Here is a 22,704-nt window from a genome sequence, read left to right as displayed (position 1 = left end):
TTATAGGATTTAGTTAGTGTCATAATTCCATTGGTTTGATGATAATGTTGTGTAGTTGTAGGATGTTGCTTGAGAATAGGTGTTGGTTATGCAAACAATATGGCTTTTACAGTAAATCTAGCGACAGTAAATCAGGTGTTTATGGGGTCCTATGATCTCAAATGCTTAACTATGTGCATCTTAATGCTGTAACAGCAAAAAAAATGTCCCTCTTGGCTGAGGTACCCAGTGATGTGTTTAGTTTTTTTTCTGCTACCAAAAAAAAATCATCATTTAAGGCCCAAACAAAAAACTTGCGGTCCTCTGCTGCATTGGTGGATTTGTATTGTCTATGGAAACCATCTGAAATTCAGTTTTGACGTGCAGCTCAGTTTGACCGTTTTGATTTCATCAAATTAGTGGTTGCAATGTAAAATACACTCTAATTTCCTGGTAAATACCACTGCCTTTACGATTTCCAATTCTGTCTCAAACTGTGGGATTTTCCCTGGGGGAGGATGCCCCCCCTACAGGTCTGGCCTGACCCTGTGTTCTTACTTCCTCCACCCCCCCACCCCCACCTTGACACTCATTCCGGTGCACTCGACAAGCTTGAAAACATGATCTATTTTTCTGTTATTTTATGTGTGGCTGTTGGGGCTACCATTATAATCAACATCTTCCTGAAAAAAGTGTTGAACCGTTCTGCATAGGTGAACCCAGGGTTCTGTGCCGTAGTAATAGCAGTAGGGGTCCTACAAGGCTGGAGATCTGACACTTCCACCGTCTCGCCTTAAGGTACAAAATCACTGACATCATCGGGAAGGAGGAGGGGCTTGGAGTGGAAAACCTGCGCGGTTCTGGAATGATTGCCGGCGAATCCTCTCTGGCCTATGATGAAGTCATCACCATGAACCTGGTAGGTACAGTCACATTGACCGTACCGCTCAGCATAATTATGTTATATAAACCATTTCTACTAAATAAATTAGGGCTGTCAGGTTGACTTGTTTGTGATTTGGTTGTTATTTTATGTTAAATTATGAAGAACACATACAAAATAGAAATTCCTACTTGAGCCTGATATTTGACATTTATTTTTGAAAAGTGATATTCCAAAACCGACACTCCAAAATCATCATCGGATTGACATCATGGAAGTAAATATGTGCAATTGCCATGATATTCAGTTCAGGTCCCATCGTCCAGCCCTATTCCACAGTAGTGTTAATGCGAGCATGACTATATTTATTGATGTTGACATGGTTACGAACTGCGCCGTGTCCTCCCTGGTGTCCAGGTGACGTGTCGAGCCATAGGGATCGGGGCTTACCTGGTCCGGCTGGGCCAGAGAACCATCCAGGTGGAGAACTCCCACATCATCCTCACCGGGGCCGGCGCCCTCAACAAGGTGCGTAGTCCAAAACCCCATGACCCAGTCTTCCTCCATAGTCCGAGTCACTTTCAGCCTTCCTCATCTTGTACGTCCCAAACCATCTCACCTTTTATTGTCTTTACAGTTCATACGTTTTCAACCCTATTTCTTTGTCATGATTTTATTCTTGGTGTGTGTTCTGTGTGTGTGTCAGCATTAATGAGTGATGATAGGCCCGTGGCACAGACACACACGTGCTACCTGCCTCCTCTCTCTGGTGTGGGCCGCCTCACAGCAGGGTCTTTGTTTAAGCACTCCCTCCCTCAGACAGGCATGTGTACATAAATTAACTGGGCCTAAATGACAGACAGGAGGCGTGTTCATTTTATTCCTTGCTTTATATATTTCATTTTTTCTTAATTGTGCTGGTAATTTGATTCCAGAGGAACTGGGCGAGTTGTGACAGGACTTATGTGTGTTCCTTCACTCTCTTTGCCATCAGCCGTGACCTGGAGAGATTGTTTTTTAATTTGTGCGCTTAAAGCATCTGCATTTTGATATGACTTTCCATTATAATAATTGTTATACTGTAGCCTATCCGCTGAATTCATTTGTTTTGACATATTACCTGGCTGTGTACAGATCATAGTGTGGTGTGTGGTGTGTGGTGTGTGGTGTGTGGTGTGTGTGTGTGTGTCTGTGACAGAAAGAAAGAAAGAAAGAAAGAGAGCACGTGAAAGTGTGTGTGTGTGTGTGTGTGTGTGTGTGTGTGTGTGTGTGTGTGTGTGTGTGTGTGTGTGTGTGTGTGTGTGTGTGTGTTTGTGTGCGTATGTGAGAGGGAGGGGGAGAGATAGGGAGTGTGTATAGGTAAGTAGGGGGTAGGGAGAAGGAGAGCGGACATGTAATATATAATATATCCATTGTGCATTGGTGAATCCATGTATTTGCTGGGATCTGGCACGGAGGCGCAGGAGGAGAGACGAGAAGAGTGAGTCAGGCTTATTGCAGGGTTTTTGTGGCCCCTGCCTGGAACAATAGCGCACAGTAGGGCGCGGAAGACACACACAGCGTTGTGTGTAAATCAGCAGGCGAAGAGGGAATCGTAAAAGATGTTTGTGTTCCTTCTCCATCTCTCGCTCTCTCACTCTGTCTCTTCCCCCTCCTCCCTCTGTCCCTCTCTGTCTCTCTCTCTCTCCCTTCTCCGTTTCACACTCCAGTAATCTTCCCCAAACACCCTCCCTCTTTCCCTCCCACTCCCCCCCCCCCCCCCCCCCCCCACCTCCTCTCACTGCGCGCCCGGCGCCCCCATCTCTCCCCGTCGCCGTGGTGAGTCAGGGTGGTGTTGCTCCAGAGGGAATAATAGAGAGCCAAGCGTGAAGTTGTTATTTGCATAGAAATAGCTTGACGCCTGGGGCGGCGGCTTGGGAGAAGGACACCCATATCATTTGTCTAAAATCAGACTGAAAAACTTGTGCTGAGGAAGTCTCGCTCTCTCTCTCTCTCTGGGCACATCTCCCTCGTTCTGTCGTCGTCTTTCTCTCTATCTCTATCTCTCTCTTTTTTTTTTATACTCACATTGGCACATCCTCACGGTTGCCTGACTGTGAATTAACACGTCTCTTCGGTCACCACTAGACAACATATGGCTGCTTCAACATGCTCATTTCAGTTTACAGCGACTGCTTCCCCGGGTTATGATCTTTATTACACCGACATGTGAATGTGCAGCTGACTCTCTTCCAGCTCTGTCTATTTACAGTACCAACGTACAGGACTATCAGTTTCATCATCACGTCGTACAGGCAATATGGAAAGCATGAATAGCCTATGTGATTCTTTGTTTACTGTAACATTACATTGAAAGGGCAGCCATGTTTAAGAATTCGAAGCACATCAGGCATTTCACCCCATTAGCTCTTTGCCTAATAGCATCCCCAGCTGAAGACAAATTACTGTTTTTGGCAGTTTAGTTCACCTTCACGTGAGGCTGGGGAAAATGGCCATGAACTGGGGGCCTGGAGTAAGCTCCCCTTTCTCTCTCTCTATCACTCTGTCTGTCTCTCACACTCTCTCTCTCTCTCTCTCTCTCTCTCACACTCTCTCTCACTCACTCACTCACTCACTCAGAGCAATGTTGGATGTAATCACCCTTTTGTTGCCTGAGAAGGATTGAGGAGAAGGCATAAGATATGGAGTCAGAGACTACAGAGGAGAGAGAGAGAGAGAAAGACAAAAATGCAGAGAGAGAGCAGGAGAGAGAGAGCAGGAGAGAGAGAGCAGGAGAGAGAGAGCAGGAGAGAGAGAGCAGGAGAGAGAGAGCAGGAGAGAGTGAGATGGAGAGAGGAGAAATACAGGGAGAATGAGAGATTGACAAAAACGAAAGGAGAGACAGAGAGAGAGAGAGAGAGAGAGAGAAAGAGGGAGAGAGAGAGAGACAGAGACAGACAGACAGACAGACAGACAGAGAGAGAAAGAAAGAAAAGATGCAGAAAGGGCGAGCATGGGGGGTGGTCGGGGCAGTGGATGTGGTGCAGCCAGCCGCCTGTCAAGGTGACTGCAGAGCGTGGCATAGCTGCAGGCAGCACTGACAGCTTTAGGAGAGCCGGCGGAGATTTGCAGTGGGGATGGGAGAGCCAGTAATGGCCACATGGTGCTGGAATGATGGCCGACACACACACACACACACACACACACACACACACACACACACACACACACACACACACACACACACACACACACACACAGACAGGAGAGAGAGTGCTACTCAGACCCTTCAGTCCAGTCCAACACATCTAAAGCCAGCATTGGGGAGAGGCTGCTGCCAGCTCTGGGAAGCTTGCATGAGTGGAACTCAGCTGACTGCAGTCTCTTCTGCGGGCCACACGCACCCAGTGGAGGTGTACTGTTTTTAGTCCAGAGACTTTTGTGTGCTTCAGTGAAAGAAAGATTCTCCCGGGTGTGGGTTCTTTTTGCCATATCTGAAAGGGCAGCGCTAAATAACATGTCTCTGAATTTGTGGAATGGTACAGAGTGAAAAAAAAAGGAATCTTTGAGTAAAAGAAAAAAACAAAGCAAGGACACTCTAACTGGTTAAAGTGTACCTTTATTTATCCAGTCAGCTTCAGTTGGGAGTGAAGTTCTCAAGGTTTAGGTTTGTGTTAAACAATACGCTCACCCTAAAAGGTTGTGAAAAGACCAGGTTCAATTTAGTTCTTTTCAAACTACCCTCAAAGCTTGAGTGTTTGAAAGAAGAGGGTGGGGGAGGTGTTGAAATCTGAAAGAGTCTGCACAGTGCTGATAAGAGTTTGAGCTTCTCAGGCAAGAAAAAGGAGAGAACATACTTAAAACTCACTTGATATATGACAAAGTGTACGTCAATGTTTCTTCTCTTCACCAATCACAATCACTAGACCCTGTTTCGATAGAAGGGAAACTGACGTCCAGTTTTTCCTTAACCAGCTCACCATTTCACCTTTTGAAGTTTGTTATTTGGGTTAAATTTAGGCAGCTGTAAACTAATAATAATAATAATAAAAATAATAATAATAATAATAATAATACTTCAGTTATGTTCGCATCAAGACTGCCTTGACAGAATTTTCAAACCAAATGAACACATGTTTCTGGGACTATCCTGGGCTTTCAGACACTACAGATGGCATTACTACCTTAACTAATCAGGTAGCTTCAAAATGGATGGGCATCCATATCTTCCTTGGGTTACTTGGGTATACACAGCACATTTAAAGTAGTTGGTGGAGTCCTACAATGCTCAAGTCTTTGTGAAGATGGCATTGTTGTTTGTGTATTATGTATTGTGTGTGTGTGTGTGTGTGTGTGTGTGTGTGTGTGTGTGCGTTTCTATGGGAGGCAGCAGAAGAAGAGGAGCTATTATATATGTATTGATAACCTCCAGAGGGCATAAATAACCAGCCTCCAACCTGCGCGGCCACTGACTGACACTCTGAGCTTTAACAACCCATCGACTGTATTATTGACATGGTGGCCAGCTCTCTTTGTTTGTGTGTGTGTGTGTGTGTGTGTGTGTGTGTGTGTGTGCGTGTGCGTGTGTGTGTGTAATGGGATCGACCCACAGCCTGGAGACGTGAGTGTTGGTGACACTACACTCCATCGTCAGCCATAACACTGAGGGCTAACGTCTGCGGAGCGAGAAATATGACTAGAGCCCTGGACAACCTCTGTGCCTGCTGCTGCTCTGCTGCTGCTACTAACTCACACACAGGAGCCTTTTTTCTCTAACAGGACCAAACAGGAAATGTTGTAGCGTAACAGTCTGTCCATTTCCTGTCTCCCAGGTGCTGGGGCGCGAGGTGTACACGTCCAACAACCAGCTGGGCGGTGTGCAGATCATGCACAACAACGGTGTGACCCACAGCACAGTGTGTGATGACTTTGAGGGAGTCTACACACTACTGCAGTGGCTCTCCTACATGCCAAAGGTGATACACACACACACACACACACACTATTTAGCAGAATATAGTATATCCAACAGTACAAACAATGGGCCTCATTCTCGATCATTTTCTGAATTTCTTCTGAAATGTTTCTTACGGACTTCGTACAAACAACGTAAGGTAAACACCTCGGCTGCATTCCTTCACGCTTGAAAATGCGTTCGTAAGCAGCCGAAGTCTTCTCAGCTGTGCTCCCCCGGAATAGTTTCTTAAATTGATGCGCGTCTTCGTGAAAGTGGATTTGCATAAATACACGCCCCGCCAGCTCCTTATTAGGGCACACGACCGGAGAGACGTGTGCTGTCGGAATCTCCCGAATCCACACGAAAGCAACTCGTAAGGCGAGTCATGTCTAAGCATAAAGCGAGCACAAAACGCAGATCTAACTTAACTGGTGCAGACGTGGAGGTACTGCAGGATGTAGATGTGTCCATTCTATTTCACTATGGCTATTTCAACGCGATTGAGTTTAGTGCTTATGTATTTATTCACTTACATTTGCAGTGTTCGTGTACATTTACATTCACATTTAGTCATTTAGCAGACGCCTTTGAACAAGGCGTCATACAAGAGAGAGAACAGTCAAGCTACGAGCAAAAGAGAGCTAGTGTAACAATAAATACTACTTTAAGAAATAGAAAAACGAGGTAGAAAAGAAAAAAGAAGTGCAGGAATGCAACTGCTGTAAGTGCAAGTCAAGCACTAGTCGAAGTGTCAGTTAGGAAGGGAGGTGCTCTCTGAAGAATTAGGTCTTCAAAAGCTTCTTAAAGGTAGAGAGGGACGTGCCTGCTCTGGTAGTGCTAGCTAGGCAGTTCAAACCCTTTTATTTATTTTATGACATCATGATGCCTCGTAGAATCATGAATTGGGTGTAGTCCTTTTATTTATTTTATGACATCATGATGCCTCGTAGAATCATGACTAAATGTGAAACGTAATTGGTAATGATACAAATATTATCACATTTATTGTAATTATAATTATTTTAATCTGAGGATGTCTGAAGAGTTGACGTGAACGCAATCACCAACGGTTTTTTAACAAATTCAGCCGTTAACCCTTTTAACACGGACAGTTTTTTTCAAATGCGATTCCTCAAAAACCACAAGTTGTAGTACAATGAATGAATGAAACTGATTGCCTTAGGGCTCAGATACACATACGCGTTTTTGTAAAAACGGGACGGGAGCAAATGCATTGATTCCTATGGTACGGCGCGTTTAAAGCGTGCGCCCCTTCTCCACCACGCGTTGCGTCTTTGAAGCGTTTTTTAGGTGCGCTTAAAAGTTGAACTATTCTCAACTTTCCAGCGCAAGGCAGGGAAGCGCACCGCTTCTGTTTTGGCCGCCGCACTTTGCGTTACTGAAGGCGTTACTGAAGGCGTTACTGAAGCGTTTCTGCCTGAAAAAAGACGCGTATGTGTATCTGAGCCCTTAGAGTCCTTAACATGGTGGTGTACAGCATGAAGTGGAATGACAAGCGCATTTGTTTACGTTTGAAATCCACCAAGGTTTATGATGTTAAGCTTCATGTTTATTGAATTATTAGTTAAGCAGTGCATTCGTTACTAGTAACAGTAATACAACATAGCCCCATATGTTGACGTTGAGCCTTATGCTGTTAACCGTTTACATCACAATTAAATATAACATTAAATGTACCGGTATTATGCATTAAAACCAGCCCCATATGTTGACGTTAAGCCTTAGCTGTTCACCGTTTACAACACAATTAAATATACGAGTAAATATACCCACATTATGCGTGAAGACTAGCCCCATATTTCGACGTTTAGCCTTATGCTGTAAACCGTTGACAAAATTATAAAACACTACGTTAAATAAACCTACATTATGCGTTAAGAGAAGCCAGATACATTGATATTGAGCCTTCTGCCGTAAACCGTTTGTGTTTGAGCATGCGCGACTCATTTAGGGCAGCGGACTCAGATAGGGCAGCGACAGTCCTTCTTAAATTCTTCTCAACTGCGTTCGAGAATGAGGCCCAATGTTATTCTAGAAATGATTAAGAAATTTTAAATGCTTAAGGGTTATTTCTGTAGCACTCACGTGTGTGTGTGTGTTTGTGTGTGTGTTTTGTGTGTGTGTGTGTGTGTGTGTGTGTGTGTGTTTGCAGTGCACTTCCAGCCCAGTGCCTATTCTCTGTGCCAAGGACCCCATTGACCGGCCAGTGGAGTTTGTGCCGACCAAAGCCCCCTATGACCCGCGCTGGATGCTGTCAGGGAGGCCCAGTCAGAGTGAGTCAGGCTTCCTCTGGGGTTACGGCTTTATTCTTTCTGTCTTTCCTTCGTTCTTTTTCTTTTCTCTCTTTTCATTCTTTCTGTCTTTCTTTCTTTCCTTCTTCCTTTTCCTTTTTTCTCTTTTCATTCTTTCTTCCCTCTCTCTCTCTGTCTCTCTCTCTACCTCCAATCTCTGTTTTGTTTTCAGAAACTCATGATTCTGAGTGCAGTAAAAGGAGGAAGAGGCCTAGGCCTGATGTCAAAGGTCAGACTAATGCATCATGCTGAGGGGAACCCTGTAGTCTGGAGGTGCGGTCCCCAGAACTCTGTAGTCAGTACTGTGTGTGTCTCTGTCTCTGGAGACTGTAGTCTGGTGGTGCGGTTCCCAGAACTCTGTAGTCAGTACTGTGTGCATCTCTAAGGCGAGAGGCTGTAGGTTACAGGTGCGGTCCCCAGAACTCTGTATTCTGTACTGTGTGTGTCTCTTTGGCTGTAGGTTAGAGGTGCGGTCCCCAGAACTTTGTAGTCTGTACTGTGTGTGTCTCTTTGGCTGTAGGTTGGAGGTGCGGTCCCCAGAACTCTGTAATCTGTACTGTGTGTGTCTCTTTGGCTGTAGGTTGGAGGTGCGGTCCCCAGAACTCTGTAGTCTGTACTGTGTGTGTCTCTTTGGCTGTAGGTTGGAGGTGCGGTCCCCAGAACTCTGTAGTCAGTACTGTGTGTGTCTCTTTGGCTGTAGGTTGGAGGTGCTGTCCCCAGAACTCTGTAGTCAGTACTGTGTGTGTCTGTGGCGAGAGGCTGGAGGTGCGGTCCCCAGAACTCTGTAGTCAGTACTGTGTGTGTCACTGTGGCTGGAGGCTGGAGGTGCGCTCCCCAGAACACAGGCGAGAGATAATACTGGAACAGTCGGCTCAGCTCCAGAAGTGCTGCGGGTGCAATTGAATTGTAACCCCACTCTCATTGCCTCTCACACTCGCTCTCCCTCCACTGTTCTCTCTCTCTCTCCCTCCCGTTCTTCACTAGTCTCTCTCGCTCCCTCCTTCTCTCTGTGCCTCCCTTTCTCTCTCCTTCTCCTTTTGCACTTTCTCTCGCTCACTCTCTCCCCCTCGTCCCTCTCTCTTACTCTCCTCTTTCTTTCCCTCCCTCTCTTTCCTCCTTTCCCTCCTTCTCTTTATCTTTCTCTCTGGCGCGCTCCGCTCTTTTTCTCCCTCCTCATTCATCACGCTGCTACTGCCTACGTGTAGAGAGCGGAGCCCCCATGAAAACCACACAGCATCCCCATCCCCATCCCCAGCACCAGCCCCAGCCTCTGCTCGTCTCAGCTCAGCTCAGCCTCGTGCCGGGTGACAGGGAACAGGCTGTCGCCAGCCGATAGAGAGAAAGGTGCCACTTTCTCCTGCAGATTGTTTATTTCCCCACGTCTGATGTGTCGCAGGGACGCGTATGCAGATGATTTTTATCGCCGCTCACAGACTCCGGCACGGGCCAAAAGGCAATTCATTAATTTCTCCTCCTCCTTCTCCGCCTCCGCCACCGCCGCTTAGGGCTTCTGTCTTTCTCTCTACCTCCGTCTTCTCTAACTCTCTTTCTCTCTCTGTGTGTGTGTGTGTGTGTGTGTGTGTGTGTGTGTGTGTGTGTGTGTGTGTGTGTGTGTGTGTGTGTGTGTGTGTGTGTGTGTGTGTGTGTGTGTGTGTGTGTGTGTGTGTGTGTGTGTGTGTGTGTGTGTGTGTGTGTGTGTCTTCCAGGCTCTAAGGGGGCGTGGGTGAGTGGATTCTTTGACCATGGCTCCTTCCTGGAGATCATGCAGCCGTGGGCTCAGAGTGTGGTAGTGGGCAGGGCTAGGTGGGTATGACTACAGCTCTGTCCTCTCATAAGTACTCCTGTCACTTACCATCTCTTTCTCTCTATCACACACACTCTGAAACTGAGTAAGCAAAATATGTACTCAAGTAAAAGTATTGTTACTTTATAATTATAAAGGCTCAAGTAGAAGTGAAAGAACCCATCAAAATAATTACTTAAAAAAGTAGTGAGTAATAGATGTAAAAAACATCATACGAGATGCTCAAAATTTTAAAATGCTTATCTAATAAACACAGCAAATCACATTGATTTAATACTGGGGGAAATAAATAAATACATTTTAGGCTGGCCTATATTACCAAATGTTGTAGCCTATCATTGGTGTTTAGTCTCTCCAAAAGTGACACAGACAACTGAGCAGAGCAATGACGAATGAGCAAACACTTTAACTACACTAACCGAGAATGTGGTTAAAGGAGTAAAGTTAACTTTAATAACATAATTCTAACGTCAGCCTTAAATTATCTGAAATAATAAACGGACTAAGACTAGGCGTTGAAGTTAAAGTGGCATTATGCAGTAATTGTACTTAAGGGTGAGGGTGAGGATAAGCAGTTTTACCTTAAAATAACAGCTTTAAAAAAATTGGGGCGCTACAATGACTTTTAATATGGAGAATCGCTTCCGTGTCATTGTCATACTAGGGTCCGTAGGCATATTACTTGGTTATGTAGGTTTGCCAGAAGCCGCCTGGTTTCTACTGTCTGCCCAGTGGTGTAGTGGTCCCTTGAGAAGTGGGTATACTCTTATTTTTTTTTAAGCAGCCTATACAGTAAAGATAAAGGCACTGTTTTGAGAAGTGGGTATACGCAATGGTGACTGAAAAATAAGTGGGTATACTCTGTATACCTGCGTATACCCTGTACTACACCACTGTGTCTGCCCAACTAGTAAGTAGCTAATTTGCCGTCTTGCTTTGTCTTGTGTTGCACTTGCTTGATGTTTGACTGTGTTAGGACAGTTGTTGACTAACTAGTTTGAGGTGAGTAGTTCAAGAGGTTTTGCTAGTTTTAGCTTGTCTGGGAATTCCCTGCCCCTTCACTGCATTGCATTTGCTCAGTTAGTCTGGCCAACTATCATCAGCGATCCACTTCACTCACGTAATTGGACACGCCTTTAACCAATCAGACCAACGATACTATACAACGATACAACGATCGGTAATAAAGCAAACACATATTTTTTCTGTATGAATTGTTCCAGGGCAAGTTTCTGTTCTGTTTTCAAAGAAAACTTGCCTTATCGAAGTTTTGCGGTGCTTCGGCGGCCACCATGTCCAATGTTTAAAAACTCTCCGTGCAGTAGAATTTGTAACGTAGCCGTGGTAAGTTTAAATCCGCCAATGGCGCGCCAGGTAGCCAAAAGCCAGTTTGTGATTGGCTCCAAGGATTGTGGAAATCTTGAAATGAACGGGTATCCATACTTGGCCAGACCCAGTTCTGAGGCAAAATCAATTTGGCCGGAAGAAGTGGGGCGGGACTTCCCAGACTAAGTTTTAGCCATTAGCGATTAGCAAATCTTCCGTTATGCTGTTTTATCTCACTCTGCTGATTAGATAGCTCTCAATATAAAGTGAGGCTACCAAGTACGAAAGCAAAAAAAAGTAATTCCAGTACATCTGGAGAATGCTTTGATTTGCACACGCTTGTGCCATTTTTCCAGCGATTTCCGCTCCGAGACATTTAATTTTTTTTGACTTCCATAGATTTCCGCTGTCAAGTGTCCTGGTTCAATATAGCTGTGCTGTTGACGTACGAACCGGAAGCCAATGAGGTGTGTCTGTTACACGTAGCCAGGGCAGTCGAGGTTGTAGGCTAGAACCTGTGCACATGTAAAAATAAAAAAAGTGAAAATAATAAAATAGAAGCACCGAGAGATGTGTAGCGTCATGGAGTAAAAGTACTTTTATTTTAATCGTCAATGTACTCGAGTAAGAGTGAAAAGTATTATGCATTGCATTAAAACTACTCCTGTAAGTACAATTTATAATACAATGCATAAAAAATATGCTTTACTACCCACCTCTGCATACACACACATGCACACGGACACATAATCCCACATTTTTATAAGAATGCCTCTTATTTCTGCCCTGTAAGGCTGCTCCAGAATAGCTTCACAGAAAAACAAGCAATGAAGCTGGAAGTGAAGAGATTCTCCTCAAAATCCATTTGACTCCATCACCATTAACTCCCATTGACTCTTGTTCACCTTTGACACGACTGCTTCTGGAGCAGCCTTGGGGAGAATTAACTCTTGATTTAACACTCCCCACTCCCTTGTTCCTTGTCCCCCAACTATTACCTTCTTACCACAATTATTCATAGTTATATACTGTATATGTATAACTATAAATAATTGTGGTAAGAATATAAATGTAATTGTACACACAAATGTGTGTGTGTGTACAATAACATTTATATTTACCCCATTTCCCTTTACTTATTCCCTTCCACAAAAGTAGTAATGCTTCTCTTTGACGCTTCATCGTAAATAACACAGCAGCATTCATGTCCTCCTCCCCTGGTCACAGACTTGGTGGAATACCCACCGGAGTGGTTGCCGTGGAAACCAGATCCGTGGAGCTGTCCATCCCGGCGGATCCGGCTAATCTGGATTCTGAGGCCAAGGTAAGCCCCTCGATGCTTCACCCGCGCAGGCAAACAAACATGCTCTTCTCCACGGCGTCTTGGCTAAAGCTGGGTGGTGGTGGTGGGGAAGGTGGTGTTTTATAATGGTTCCTCTCCCTCCTTCCCCCTTCAGATCATCCAGCAGGCTGGCCAGGTGTGGTTCCCAGACTCGGCGTTTAAGACGGCGCAGGCCATCAAGGACCTGAACCGCGAGGGACTGCCACTGATGGTGTTCGCCAACTGGAGGGGCTTCTCTGGGGGCATGAAAGGTCAGTGGGGGGAGGGAGACATCAGACCATCTGCAGACCCTTTTCTTTTTGGAGAAATATATCACTGAACATGCTGCTGTTTTTATTTATTAGTTATGAGTGAATAATGACTATCATGTTAGATGTGCGTATACATGGTCAACATGGTCATTCATGAGTATACATGAGTCATGGGTCTCTCTTACAGCAAAGATTGTGACATGACCAAACAAGGCATTGACATGAAGAGCCATTTATGTATCAATAATTAGTATTGAAATATATTTCCTATTCCTTGTTATCCTTCCTCATTGTCATGCTTTGTCATCTGAAAAGTAAACTAGAGAGTGCTTTCCACACTCCTTTCCTCAGACATGTACGACCAGGTGCTGAAGTTTGGGGCCTACATTGTGGACGGACTGAGGGAGTACCGGCAGCCGGTGCTGGTCTACATCCCCCCACAGGCCGAGCTCAGGGGGGGCTCCTGGGTGGTAATCGACCCCACCATCAACCCACGCCACATGGAGATGTACGCCGACAAGGACAGCCGGTGAGTATTTCTTACTCTAATCCACGTCAGCAGTGGATGGAAAAAAGACTTGTTTGTGCCTTTGGTTGTCGGTGCAAGTGGTTGGTTGTTTGGTTTGTTGGTTGGTTGGTTGATTGGTTTATAGTCTTCTCCTGTGGTCTTGTTCTTTGACAGCAGTGGCGTGTTGGTTAGGTTATAGTCTTCTCCTGCAGTCTTGTTCTTTCACAGCGGTGGTGTGTTGGTTGTTTGGTTGATAGTCTTCTCCTGTGGTCTTGTTCTTTGACAGCGGTGGTGTGTTGGAGCCCGAGGGCACGGTGGAGATCAAGTTCAGGAAGAAGGACCTAGTGAAGACCATGAGGCGAGTGGACCCCGTCTACATGGGCCTGGCGGAGAAACTCGGTGAGTTTTTCTTTCTGCTTTTTGTCTGTTCAGGTTGAAGAAGGTGAAACCTTTTTTTTTTTGCCTTTTCTGAATTCGGCTTCAGGAAGGCCAGCACAGTATTCAAATAATTCAAACAATTCGGAATATATGCAAAGAGAAAGACCACTGTAGTAGTTAACTCGTTTCCAACAACAAAGGTGATTTTTCAAGTGCTTTTCACTTTAAGCAGATCTCTACCTATATCTTCCTTCCCCTCCTCCCCGTGTCCTTCTCTGTCCAGAGATGGCTGCTGTTTTATCGTGTGTGTGTGTGTGAGAGTGTGTGTGTGTGTGTGTGTGTGTGTGTGTGTGTGTGTGTGTGGCAGGCATAATCCTGTAACTCGAGGGCCTATTATCTGCCACTGATTGTGTCATTCTTGCCGCCCTTCCTGGTGGAGAGGTGTCAGTCAGTGGCGTCTCGGATCAATCGTCCACACGCCAGCCTGCCTGTGCCCCCGCCATCGATTTCCCCCCACCGGCTAAGGAGAGGCCAGAGGAGCCCCGGGTCCAGCCGCTCCGCCTCGCCCGCCCGATTGGCTTTGACGGAAATCAATCCTCTGGCTGACAGGGAGGGCCACCCCTCCCCCAGGCTCTGAAAAACCCCGGGCTCACACTGGATTAGGAGGGAGCCCCCCACCCCCCTGAGCCCACCCAGCTCTGTTCAGGCTGGGCCAAACGCTGTGTTCTGTGCTCCGCTCTCCACTCCCCCCCCCCCCCCCTTCTACACATTATGGGCACCTTTAGCATTTGGGGCCAAAACTGTTAGGAATGAGTTTGATCGCGCTCAGTACCTCACAGTGTTTATGGTTGTTGCTAACTGACATTAAAGGTCATGTTGCCCAGCTTTTCACAGAGTCTTATTGGTCCATTGTCAGAGTTGAAGCTTAGGTAATCAAACAAACACAGACCCCTTGCTAAGTGGCCTTTAGCAGTTGAATCTATTTATTTTTTGTATTCTTCTTTTTAATTGTTTGTCTGTTTGTTTGCATGTGTCCAGGAACCCCTGAGCTGAACGTCTCGGACCGTAAGGAGCTAGAGAGCCAGCTGAAGGAGCGGGAGGAGTTCTTACTGCCCATCTACCACCAGGTGGCGGTGCAGTTCGCCGACCTCCACGACACACCTGGCCGCATGCAGGAGAAGGGTGTCATCACGGTCAGTCTTATGGCCTTACCAAAGACACTGAGCCAGACCAGCACATTGAGTGCGTGCGTGCGTGCGTGCGTGCGTGCGTGCGTGCGTGCGTGCATGCGTGCGTGTGTGTCTGCGTGCATGTGCGTGTGCCTGTGCGTGTGCGGTACACAGAGTCTACTCCAGAGTGTATTCAGCTGTTCAGATCCCTGGAGGAAAAAAAGCAAAGAGGACATAGTGGAAAGTAAAATCAGTAATTGTGTTTGCTGAACAGAAGAGTATAATCAATGTCTGATTTGCGTGTGTTCCCGCGCAGGACATTCTGGATTGGCGGACTTCGCGGCACTTCTTCTACTGGCGCCTGCGGCGTCTGCTGCTGGAGGACACGGTGAAGAGGAAGATCTCGGCGGCCAACAGCGAGCTCACTGACGGCCAGATCCAGGCCATGCTGCGCCGCTGGTTCGTGGAGGCAGAGGGAGCCGTCAAGGTGAGGCATCCCACCCCCTACCACCATCGACAGGCACACTGATCCTTCCATCTCCACAGGGCACTGAGGCTGAGAGACATGTTTAAATTGGAAGCTGGAACATGGCTGCCCCGCTAGTCATGATGCCATCATGAGTTGTCATTGATGAGGTGCTTTGAAAGTACTCATGAGTATAAGCATGTGATCTCCATTTTCTACATATATATATAGGGACAGAGTATAAGTCTATATATTGTATAGTATGTATGTAGTATGAAAGTCTATATATATATATGTATGTATACAGTCAAACCGAAAAGTCTGCACACCCCTTACACCTTCTCCACATTTTATTACGTTACAGACTACAGACGAAGCGAAAACCGTTTTTAGAAAATAGGCCATTTTATTTTACTGACAAAAATAAGTTGTTCAGTGGTTACTTATCTGTACACACCCTTAGCTTAATATTTGGTTGCTGCACCTGGCTACAATTACAGTTTCAAGCCGTCTTGGGAAAGAACTACAAGCTTGGCACACTTGTTTATGACATTTTTGCCCATTCCTTTTGGCATATCCTTGCAAGCTCCATCAGGTTGGATGGGGAGCGTCGGTACACAGCCATTTTCAGCTCTTTCCACAGCTGTTCAATTTTATTCAGGTCTCGGCTATGGCTGGGCCACTCAAGGACATGCACCGACATTCTCCGAAGCAACTCCTTTGTTCTCTTGGCTGTGTGCTTCGGGTTGTTGTCATGTTGGAAGGTAAACCTTCGCCTCAGTCTGAGGTCAAGAGCGCTCTGGGGCAGGTTTTCTTCAAGGATCTTAGCTGCATTCATCTTTCCCTCTATCAGGACTAGTCGCCCCATTCCCGCTGTTTAAAAACATCCCCACAACATGATGCTGCCACCACCATGCTTCACTGTAGGGATGGTATTAGCCAGGTGAGGAGCGGTGCCACTGGCATGATTCACCGTAGGTTTGGTATTAGCCAGGTGATGAGAGGTGCTTTGTTTCCTCCAGACGTGAGGCTTGGTATTCGGGCCAAAGAAAAATCATCAGACCAGAGAATCTTGATTCTAATGGCTTGAGAAATCCCCAATCATGTCCAATCACAAGCAGTATCAGTGCGAACAAAATGCACCTCAGCTCACTTTTGGGTGTGATATCAAAGGGTGTGCACACTTTTGTACATGTGTTATTTTACATTGAGCTTTTTATAAATTAGCACCAATGTCTAAAAACCTGTTTTCACTTTGTCATTATGGATTTTTTTGTGTAGAAATTTGATACAAAAAATGAACTCAATCTATTGTAGAATATGACGTGTGTCATGTAATAAAAACGACTTTTACACATACGCATCAAGCAAACTTACATACTGTCCCAATATGTGCGTACACACACACACACACACACACACACACACACACACACAGAGTATGTAAGTCTGCTTGATGAGTATGTGTAAAAGTATGAGATATATTCTCTTTGGGTAAGAAGGTCACCATTTTTGCAGTGAATGTATTTCTAGAAATACATCAACAATTTTGAATAGCGTTTGGTAGGCTGGGCTCCAGAGGGGTGAGCTGAGCTATAGTTATCACACCACCATTTTATGCTAATTAGCCACCGCTTGTCTGGGATCCCTCACACCGGCAGGCAGTAGTTCAAATGATGTCCTTGGGCGCATCCATTCCTGGGGAACTATAGGGAGTTGGTCAGTAAAGAAAAGATTCAAATTCAACCTCCCCCCCAAACCAACCACCCCCACCCCACCCCACTCCAACCAATGACATTGTTCTTTCCCCACACTCCTATCAGAAAGGGGCCCGGAAAAAGACCTGGAGCTCAGCCAAGCGCCCCGAGGCCCCACTGAAGTATCTTTAGAATATGGGCGTCTGGCTCGCTAATACATTACTCCAATCAGGGACGGCTATCTTAAGCCACAATTAATCTGCACCCTGGCATGTGCAGATAGGAGAGCAACATGCTGTTTCTTAATTAAAAGCAAACGGATTAAAAATGATTAATAAGGGCATTAAACGTTCCCGCGGACTTCAAGTGCAGGCAGGTTTTTTTGTATTTTTTTCTGGGGAGGCGGGAGACCGGTAAACGGCCTCGGTCCACTGCACAGCCCTCTCACTTTGTTTAAAGATCAGCCAGATTTCTATTGCAGGACTCCATCCAAAGGGCCACTTTTTAAAATGTATGTCCAGGTTCTTGTTGACCAGTGGTGGTGGTGGTGTGTGTGTGAGGGGGGGGGGGGGGGCTAAAGTTGAAGGGAGGAGGTGTCTAATCACTATACCAAATCATCCCATCATGTTTGAAGCAGCAGCATGGATAGGGAGAATCATCTTGGCGACTGAGCCGCGTTCCTCATCTGTGCACATTCCCTCGTCTTCCTATCTATCTATCTCTCTCTCTCTCCTTTCATTTCCTTATCAATCTTCCTCTCCCCCTTTCTAGGCTTATCTGTGGGACAGCAACGAGGAGGTGGTGGACTGGCTGGAGAAGCAGCTGGCGGAGGAGGAAGGAGCGCGCTCTGTCGTTGACGAGAACATCAAGTACATCCGTAGGGACCATATCCTCAAACAGATCCGCAGGTACGAGAGGGCCTCACCCACCACTTCACATTCATCATCAAGGGCTTCCACTCAGTCCCCGCAGCACAGCAAAGGCACACATTTACAATACGTGCACGAACAATTACAATGTAATCAAGTGTTTGTGTTCCCTGGGGAAGTCCGTGACCTTGGCGCTTGATTGAGCAGAGATGGCCTTTATAGTTCTGAAGGTTGCCGTGCCAACCGTGATCTTCTGTTTTAATAACGGCAATGTTAGTGCATGTTGTCCCCCCCAGTGGTTTGTCCTGATTTCTCTTCCTGGCTCACCGACGTTCACGTTCAACGCAGCTCGGTAACTCTTTCTTTTTTCCTATTTCCGTCAAAGCCTGGTGCAAGCCAACCCAGAGGTTGCCATGGACTCCATCGTTCACATGACTCAACACATTTCGCCGACGCAGCGCGCAGAGGTGGTGCGCATCCTCTCCACCATGGACGCCCCCGCCGCATCATCGTAGAGACGCTCAGCGTTGCCCCCACCTACCCCATACAGAATGGGGAATACTGGTAAACTCTGGCTGGAGGAGCCAACATGTCACCCTACAGAACACTGTTGCACTGTTGGCTCTGATCCTAAGGAAGAGAGACTACATGGATATGAAATGTTCCAGGCAAAATAAAAACCCTGGTTAAAAAAAATGAAAGAACTATTGAAATAATAGTTCTGGGATTCAGAACCGTGTGCACATATAGACATGTAGTCTTAAAGATGTTTTTACTCTCTGTTGCATCTTTATGATCGATCGTAAACTGCAGAGTTAGTCAAAGTGGATACAAAAAAAAAAAATGATTAATTTAGTCCAAAATAGCGTTTGACAATTCCTACTTAGCAAATAGCAATTAACAAAGGGGTCATTTTAAATCATGAGTCAATGGCTGAGACGCCACCCTCCCACCCTCAAAGAACAAAAGATGTATTACAGAAAAAGAAAAAAAGGCTATCAAGGGAACTGAGATGGGTTTTTTTTTTTTCTTCTTTGTTTCTTTCCTGTTTTCTACACGACAGTGTGTGTGGCATCGCTGAACGTGTCCGCTACGGTCAGAACATGCTGGGGGGGGGGGGGGAGCTGGGGGGGTTGCAGGAGAGCTGGGAGGAGAGATTAGCACACCTTGGGAAAGAGCACTTCATTAATGATCAAACACTGAGAGCGTGAACAGGCATGGTGATCAGCGCCATCCGAGAGACACACACACACACACACACACACACAGGGACTCACACACACACACTCACACAGGGACTCGCACGAGAGGCAAGTCCAGAAGGGCCCCCTTTTCAAGTGTCTCACACACACACACACACCCCACCATTAATGGAAGCATATGCACCTTACCTTGCAATGCATTCTTACAATGACATTTGCTCAGTGGTTTGTTCTGTTGTCATTTTCTGTCTGCCATACTCCCAGCATTTGGTATCTACATGGAGTTCTGTTGCTTATTCCAAACATGCCGTTCAGCTGCACATGTGTGGTCATTTAGCCTAACGGAAATATTTTCTAAAGTACAAACATTCCAAACTGTAAAACTAATGTATTAAACGGCAGCAATGGTAAGTGTAGGTACTGTTCACTGTAATTAATGTGCAACATGAAAAAGCAGGTTCCAAGCTTTTGTCATTATAACTGCTCTTTGACATGCACTCATCTCATCATACTAAATGCTAAATAAATGAATAAATAATCATATAACAAATAATCAATTGTTACTACTAAGGAGGAGAGGAACGCTTAACTAATGACGTGAAGAGAAGACATGGTCCTGAGAGTTACATGTTTGATGATCCTCTGCGGTTGTACTGATGGAAAGGGCTGCGGAGCTCAGCCTGGGTTGAGTAGTGTTGGGGCACACACACTACAGTGACGTCCGTCATCGCCGCGTGGCTGCGTGACGGTAGCCACTTCTGCCAGATAGCCTCATAGCAAGTTAGCATTTCCGTGCATATTTATACTTGATCCAAAGGATAGGTCAACGGCTACTGCTCATGTCCACTGGGACCTGGGTGAGATTGTGTCGTAATGTTGTAAAGACCTGTGACACGGATCATGATCATGTTACTGAAGAGATGCAGATGACCATGTAATGTATGTGTCAAATGGATCGTGTATGTGTTTACTGTGGCCAACTCTGGGTTGCCTCTATCACGTTTAATAAAGTCATACATATAACATTTAATTTTATGTACAATTTATTTGTTCCCTCTGCACAGTGTTACAATATTCCGATACTTGGTTGATTTGCAAAAACATTATACAGGAATATCCATTCATCTTGCATTGTTTGTCCATTAACATCAAGGTTCAAGCTCTGACCTTAGAAATTATCAGAAAATAAATACAATATAGGAATATCACTTCTCCTTTCACACAGCATGCCTCAGTCACGTGAAAAAGTACAAAACTGTATTTGACATCAAGACATATTCTATAGCATTTCCTATATTTCAAATAGAAAAAAAAATACAAATCCTGGCAAAAGAACAAAACTCCAATCATTTCCAGTTCACCCTCCAGCACAGTCTGAAGTCTTCTGCCCACTGTCCTGTGAACAGTGACCATCTGGGATGGCACGAGGGAGCCTCTATCCACCGTACCCAATGGCTGCATCCAGGGTTCCCAGATCAACAGCTCAGCAGGTCTAGGGTCAGTCATGTGGGTTGGCACCAGTGAGAGTGTTTCCTCCAAACAGTGAGCGATACAACTCAGTTCTGCAACCAAAATGAAAAGTAAATCTCCATTAAAAAAAAAAAAATCACCATTAACATCTTTTAAAAAAACACCAGGTATTGCTTATTTTAACATTTATTTTGGCCTTTTATGCCTTTAATCAGATAGGACAGTAAAGAGAGACAGGAAGCGAGCTGGAGCGGGATTGGGAAAGGACCGCGAGCCGGACTGGAAACCGCGTCCCAATGGGCATTCCGACCCATTCATGGTACAGGGATGCTGCCGCTTGTGCAAAAGCTCCCCCTACCAGGTATTGCTTTTGATGGTGGGCAATACTCAGGTTTTATCTGAACATGTCAGTTAAAAGCTAGTAACAAAAACAACCAATTTTCCCTATTTTTCTTCATTGGCAGTACCCAAAAATTCAGCTTCTATGTAAATGCCTTATACGAGTCAAGTTTCTCTAAACCTTCAGCCGATGAACCAATGAGCATGTACTATTCTGCTGCTTTTTTAACATGTCCTTTCAGTGTCCAGAGAGGCACCTATTTAAAGCATCGCGTCACATCCCTGTACAACCTTCGGTCTGTAGTCTAGGGTTCCAGCCATCCCAGCAAGGTCATCAGTATGGCCTCCCAAGGGTTTCAGCTTGTTTGTGTGCCCCTTGTTAGGATTAAGGTTTTTGTCCAAATTCTTTTTCCTCACTCCCAAAACAAGTTGTTGACATGGTTAAGATCTCATGAGTAGCAACCCTCCCCCTCCCCCACGCACACACACACACCCCCCTCCAACCACTTCAGGATATCAATTTGCAATTTCCCCTGAAACCTTTTCACAGAACAACCGCGTTGTAGGTGAACATTTTTGAACTGTTGTTTGGGATTGCTTGGAGAAGACAAGAGTGTGACAAAGACCCTAAACACACTCCAGCTGTTGACAACACAAGAGCCTCAGTGTTCTCAGGAGAATAAAGAAGAAAAAGGAGAAAAAAAAGAAATTTCACACCACACTTGTAGCCATTTTCAACGCTTTTTTTCCAGTCCTAATCCAGATAAAGTGTGGCCTGGGCTTGCTGTTTAATGCAGAGACGCCAGCTACTTGACACACACAAGGGCCCGACCTGTTCGGTTTTTGGGGGTGGGGGGACATGTCAACTCTGTCCCCATGAGACCAGGGGTCTGCCTATTGGAGGACTGGGGGGGGGGGGGGGGGGGGGGTCTTAATCCCCAATCCCTGTTTCAAATGCACCACCAGATCCAAGGATTACAAGAGCCAGTGATTATCATATAATGCATACATTCTCATTCTGACAGAGAAGCACAAACAGACGCAGGGGAATTCTAAGCACAGAGATGACTGAGAGGGGATGACAGCAACCGGATCAAATGACTACAGATGTGTGTCTCTGTGTGTTGGGGGGGTTTCTTTAAGCAAGACTTGGGAGGGATGTGTGAGGAACTGGCAATGAAAGTCCTGTCTTTTGCCATAGTTTCCCTGTATGCTGAATCATGGCTTGTACGCGACACTAAACGCGTGATTATCCGCTCAACCCCCATGGAAGACCTGTGCCACAGGAGAATATTTGTTGGAATGTACACACAGGATGCCCCTCCCCCTACACTCACTCTCTCTCTCTCTCTCTCTCTCTCTCTCTCTCTCTCTCTCTCTCTCTCTCTCTCTCTCTCTCTCTCTCTCTCTCTCTCTCTCTCTCTCTCTCTCTCTCTCTCTCTCTCACACACACACACACACACACACACACACACACACACCACCCTATAGGCATTAACATTCATGGGAGCAGTGGAGCGTATCAACGGCCGTGAAGCCGGAGTTGAGATATGGTGATGGCGAGGCGATGAGGGGAGGGGGGGCTGTGGCTGTGTGTGTGTGTGTGGGGGGGGGGGGGGGGGGGGGGTTGTGTGCTGGGTAGAGAGAGAAAAAAGCATTAAAATGTAGCTGTGAGAAGCATGGGGAGGTTGGGTGTGCAGGAAGGACTTGAGAAAAACCCTGAAAGAGAGAAAAGGGAGACAGAGAGGGAGGCTGCAGTGTTCATTCATTCCC

The 22,704-nt window shown here is 45.9% G+C and overlaps 2 protein-coding genes across 5 annotated transcripts in view; one reads left to right on the top strand and one right to left on the bottom strand.

Moving 5' to 3' along the window:
- The window catches only part of acaca (acetyl-CoA carboxylase alpha), a 48,762-nt gene extending 29,775 nt beyond the window's left edge, over nucleotides 1-18,987 (top strand). For 2 of the 3 annotated variants that reach the window (XM_080852421.1, XM_080852420.1), the window contains 13 exons: nucleotides 778-898; nucleotides 1,280-1,390; nucleotides 5,674-5,817; nucleotides 7,972-8,092; nucleotides 9,817-9,913; nucleotides 12,468-12,564; nucleotides 12,698-12,833; nucleotides 13,185-13,362; nucleotides 13,628-13,740; nucleotides 14,758-14,912; nucleotides 15,205-15,375; nucleotides 17,823-17,959; nucleotides 18,306-18,987. In XM_080852421.1, coding sequence (XP_080708547.1) covers nucleotides 778-898; nucleotides 1,280-1,390; nucleotides 5,674-5,817; nucleotides 7,972-8,092; nucleotides 9,817-9,913; nucleotides 12,468-12,564; nucleotides 12,698-12,833; nucleotides 13,185-13,362; nucleotides 13,628-13,740; nucleotides 14,758-14,912; nucleotides 15,205-15,375; nucleotides 17,823-17,959; nucleotides 18,306-18,435 — 1,711 coding nt within the window. In that variant the 3' untranslated portion in view covers nucleotides 18,436-18,987. Of the gene's footprint in view, nucleotides 1-777; nucleotides 899-1,279; nucleotides 1,391-5,673; nucleotides 5,818-7,971; nucleotides 8,093-9,816; nucleotides 9,914-12,467; nucleotides 12,565-12,697; nucleotides 12,834-13,184; nucleotides 13,363-13,627; nucleotides 13,741-14,757; nucleotides 14,913-15,204; nucleotides 15,376-17,822; nucleotides 17,960-18,305 lie in introns of those variants that run through there. The other variant, XR_013968910.1, reaches the window with a different exon arrangement.
- A 1,189-nt stretch (nucleotides 18,988-20,176) lies between these two features.
- The window catches only part of aatf (apoptosis antagonizing transcription factor), a 12,803-nt gene continuing 10,275 nt past the window's right edge, over nucleotides 20,177-22,704 (bottom strand). For both annotated transcript variants that reach the window (XM_080839036.1, XM_080839037.1), the window contains one exon: nucleotides 20,177-20,684. Coding sequence is in view for 1 of the 2 variants with exons in the window: in XM_080839037.1 (XP_080695163.1) it covers nucleotides 20,621-20,684 (64 nt within the window). In the remaining variant the exon portion in view is untranslated. The remainder of the gene's footprint in view (nucleotides 20,685-22,704) is intronic.

This window comes from Sprattus sprattus, assembly GCF_963457725.1.
Source record: "Sprattus sprattus genome assembly, chromosome: 1".
NCBI classification, from domain to species: domain Eukaryota; kingdom Metazoa; phylum Chordata; class Actinopteri; order Clupeiformes; family Clupeidae; genus Sprattus; species Sprattus sprattus.
Note: the sequence above shows the minus strand (reverse complement) of the source record. Positions and strands in the feature narration are given on the sequence as shown.